At 35.9% G+C, this 4458-nt stretch overlaps 1 protein-coding gene across 1 annotated transcript; it reads right to left on the bottom strand.

Annotated features, from left to right (window-relative positions):
* Positions 1-693: 693 nt before the first annotated feature.
* Positions 694-1641, bottom strand: LOC130831894 (olfactory receptor 12D1). The gene has a single exon (XM_057700358.1). It carries the CDS (start codon positions 1618-1620, stop codon positions 694-696), a length of 927 nt encoding a protein of 308 aa, XP_057556341.1. The 5' UTR covers positions 1621-1641.
* Positions 1642-4458: the final 2817 nt, after the last annotated feature.

Raw genomic sequence — 4458 nt, 5'->3', positions numbered from 1 at the left:
CACTTTTAATAATATTTCATAGTAATCCTTGGCAATTTGGCCACTGACTTCTAAAAATCTCTAAAAATAGTCATCCCAGAACTCTTTAGATGAACTATTAGTTATTTTATTTCTGTTAATTCATGATTACTTTGTCATTTTCTTTAATTACTTTTTTTGCTTCCCTGCCTGTATAACAAGAAATCTTGAAGTATCTCTTAAAAATTTCCCTTAAATCATGCATGTTAACATTTGTTTTTCTAATTGAGTAATGATCGTCCTACATTAAAATCCTCAAAATATAAAAGCATAGTAATTTTATTTATCATATTAAGATGTGCTAACCTGGAGGAAACAGATCTAAAAAGTATCCATCCTCACACTCCATGGACAATTCAGGCATATTTCTATAACTAAATTCAGAGAAAAGCGTATTAGGATACATAACAAATCAATTTTATCAGCTGATATCTCAAAACCGAATTCAGCATTACATTCCATGGCTGCTGTTCCATTTGTTCAAGTTTCCTTCCTATTACCTACGAACGCATTGTTTAATACAGCCTGACCAGACTTTCCCATTGATTTTTTCTTTACCCCCTTCCCTCTGTTATACATTTGGTAAACAATTTGAGAAGCAGTGTAATTTCACATCTCAACTTTCTCATTGCCTGTTTATTTATGTGTCAGAAGAGTTCTCTATATTTCTTCAGCTCAGAGCCACCTTCTGATCACCCTCCTCAAGGCTCCCTTTACTTCCTTGTTCCTCAAAGTATAGATCAGTGGATTTAGCACCGGAGTGACCACACTGTACATAATGGCAATGATCCGGTCCTGGTCCATGGGGCTACCTGAGGCAGGACGAAGGTAAGTGAAAACAACAGGAGCAAAGAAAAGAACAACTACCATGAAGTGGGAGGCACAAGTGGACAGTGCTTTTTGAAGCCTGCTGCAAGAATGGGTCTTGAAAAAAAGATAGATGATAATGTAGAAATAGGAGGGCAGTGTTAGAAAGAAAGGGCCCATAGCCATGGTCCCCGTGACAGTATTGAGCAGCCACTGGTTGAGCTCAGTGTTCCCACAGGCCAGCTTCAGCAATGGCTTAACATCACAGAAGAAGTGATGGATTCGGTTGGAACCACAGAAGTTTAAGCGAGAGGTCATTATTGAGTGCAGTAGGGCATAGAAAAAACCAATGGTCCAGATAGTGATAGCCATTTGGGTACAGACCTGAGGATTCATGATAAGGGTGTAGCGAAGTGGTTTGCAGATAGCCACAAAGCGGTCAAAGGCCATCACAGCCAACAACATGGCCTCTGTGCTGCCCAGGAAGTGGAAGAAATGCAGCTGGCTGATGCATCCCAAGAAAGAAATTGCTTTGTGTGTAGAGAGGAAGGTCTCCAGCATTTTTGGCAGTGTCACCGTGGAGTAGCAGATATCTAGACATGACAGATTTCCCAGAAAGAAATACATAGGAGAATGGAGTCTTGGATCAGAGGTGACAACCATCAGGATGGCTCCATTCCCAGTCACATTGACAAAGTAAATTGCAAGGAAAACCACGAAGAGAAGAGGCTGCAGTGCTTGGATGTCTGTCACTCCCAGGAGGAGAAATTCAGTGACTGAGGTTTGATTCAGCATCACTTAAAAGAAAAGACAGAATAATATGTGGAACACTGTCCTAATGAGAACAAATCCTTCCAGCCCAGGATTTATGCCAAGACAAAAATATTTAAGGAATAGTATTGCTGTTCTATATAACCCCAACCTCAGAGATGGTACAGTATTTGGGGCATTAGACTATTAAAATATCAAGGCTACCTGTCACTTATGGACTATAACTCAACGAATTTTTTCTTTATTAGATTTATGACTAATGTTTTTCTTTCTTCCAGTAATTCAGAGCATGTTGTAGCCTCCTATATTTTCTGGCTGTGAACTTGTACTTTCTGGCAACTTTCCTTTCATCTTCCTAAGTTAGCTCTAATAGGAGACAACTTTTAAAGTATTCCACCACAGTACTATCTCTAGATCTAGTAAGCCACCTTAAGGGGTTTAACTTTAGAAAAATAGGCAGGGCCAAACTCATTATAAGTATAAAGTCTTTAAAAAAATGCTCTTTCAAATAGTATTAGTAGCTTTTCCTCATCTTAGATTGTAAATGAAGCTAACTGTGTTCTTATACTGATCTCCCTTCACCCACATCCCTGGAAATGTCAGAAAGCTGTACTGGATTAAGAAATAAGACCATATTAATCAGACATTAGCCTGAGATATATTTGAAAATTTACTACTCCTATATGTGATGATGAGCTTAGTTTTTTCCTCTAATCTGAGCCTCAAAATAGGATCCTTAAATTACTACTTTGATTACAAATGTTAACGTGTTTCTATTCTCTAGTTGCCCTGGGATACTTTTTCATTTCTCAGGTTGCCAAATTCCTGGATAAGAAAAGTTCTTCCTCAGTTGGGCTCACCAGTTCCTCATTTTACCTTATATGGACCTCTCTTTGACATATGTATGCCTTCAGCCCCCTTAAAATCTTTTCTTATGATCTGTTTCCTGAAGTTCTGTTTTCATTTTGCCTGCAAGAAACTTGCTCTTCAAATGTTAAGGAGTATTCTATCTCAAGCGAACTTCACCTTTTTCACTTCTAGTTCCATCAATGTATTGCTGGCCATCAGGTTGTCTTTCATGAGCCCAGAAATCTGTCTGCTTTATATCAGCCCTCTCCAAAATTGTCAGAAACTTCCATCTTCTGTCAATTGAAAACTGTGTTTTCTCTTTTGACTTTTCTATCAAATAAAATTCTTGTTTTCTACTAAAAGATGCACTAATTTTCATTTCATTTGCAGAATTAAAATAATAATCTTTTCATCAGTGAAGGCTAAAACTGTAGAGGAATTATAAGTTAGTTATAATAAAGTTTGATATTTGACTAAATTTGCACTATATTTCATATTAAAGGCAGGAAATTTTTGAATCTTTTTTTCCTCCATTATTTGCAAAGTACCTGGCATTTTTTTCTTCAGGTACCCTGACAAAAGCAGGCATAATTACATGAAATAGCTTCCTCTTTGTTCCTTTTATTTACAGATGTAATGAATTAGCACTTGCATATCGGGTGGGAAGAAGCAATGGCATGTGGGAAACATATAGTGAGAGGCACTGAGAGAAAAATAATTATAAAGACATTTGAAGAGAGATGCAGATACTGGAGAGCTTTTTATAAAAAGGGAATAGTTCAATTTTGAGAAATCACTGAGGGTAGAAAAAAAAGATTTGATGTAACTAGAGTAAAAAAGTGATAATATAATAAAAGAAAAAAGTGAATGGACAGGGAAACACTTTGAGGGAAATCATGGGGTTTCAGGCTTTATACCTGAAAGAAAATTTGAGAAAATGATCTCACCTCTACTATACCTCCATAAACGACTGTTTCAAACAATTCAGAGTAGCTTTTTTTGATAGCCATGTATATTCTTTGTATTTAAATAATTTTACCACCACTTTTTAAAATAAAAATGATATGCCAAATATCGCTTTCATTTTCTGACCCTCAAACAATATTATCAAAAATTCATTTGGGAAAAAAAACAAAATAAAACACACACAAACAGGCAAACTTTCCCCTAACTTTTAAAGAAAATTAGCAATTATATTTCTCTGTATTAAGTGATTTCTTTCACTGATATGCCAACATTTAGACATTCAAGATTCACTTCGAAGAATGTCTAGAGAAGCAGGCATGTTGAATGGGGAATGTGACATGGCAATACAACTGTGGGAAGTAAAGTGCTTTCATAATCCACAAACACAATGAGGAGTCCATCATAAGACAGGAAACCAAGTGTAAATACTGCATATTTAATTTTTTTAATTTTATTTTATTTTTAATTTCTTTTTTATTTTTAAGCTCTTTATTGGAATATAACTGCTTTACACTGCTGTGCCAGTTTTTTTTGTACACCAAAATGAATCAGCTGTATTTATACATATATCCCCATATACCCTCCCTCTTGCGACTCTCTCCCACCCTCCCTATCCCAGCCCTCTAAGTCATCACCCATCATCTGGATATTTAATTTTAATACTAGCAAGCAGACAGATCACTCACTAACAGATAGAAACTATGGGCAATTTCCCAGCCTGTCTTCTATTTTATTCTCTTACCTGATTGTGTGTTCATATTCATACGTAAGAAAGTTTTCAGGTTGACACTTCTGAAAAATAAGCAGTAGAAAAATATTTCAAAGGATAGTTCACGTTGGGATTGCAGTATAAGCTTTTTGTTTTTCAAATCTTCCCCCCTCTGAAAATTTGCCTGCCTTTTAATGAAAATTTTGATTGGAGTATAATTGATTTACAATGCTGTGTTAGTTTCAGGTGTACAGCAAGTGAATCAGTTATACATATACATATATCCACTCTTTTTTTTGGATTCTTTCCCTATATAGGCCATTATAGCATATTGAAAA

This window comes from Hippopotamus amphibius, chromosome 11 (assembly GCF_030028045.1).
Source record: "Hippopotamus amphibius kiboko isolate mHipAmp2 chromosome 11, mHipAmp2.hap2, whole genome shotgun sequence".
In the NCBI taxonomy this organism is placed as follows: Eukaryota; Metazoa; Chordata; class Mammalia; order Artiodactyla; family Hippopotamidae; genus Hippopotamus; species Hippopotamus amphibius.
Note: the sequence above shows the minus strand (reverse complement) of the source record. Positions and strands in the feature narration are given on the sequence as shown.

Coding starts and splice junctions, on each gene's coding strand:
- LOC130831894 (XM_057700358.1), bottom strand. CDS start 1,620: ATGCTGAATCAAACCTCAGTCACTGAATTTCTCCTCCTGGGAGTGACA.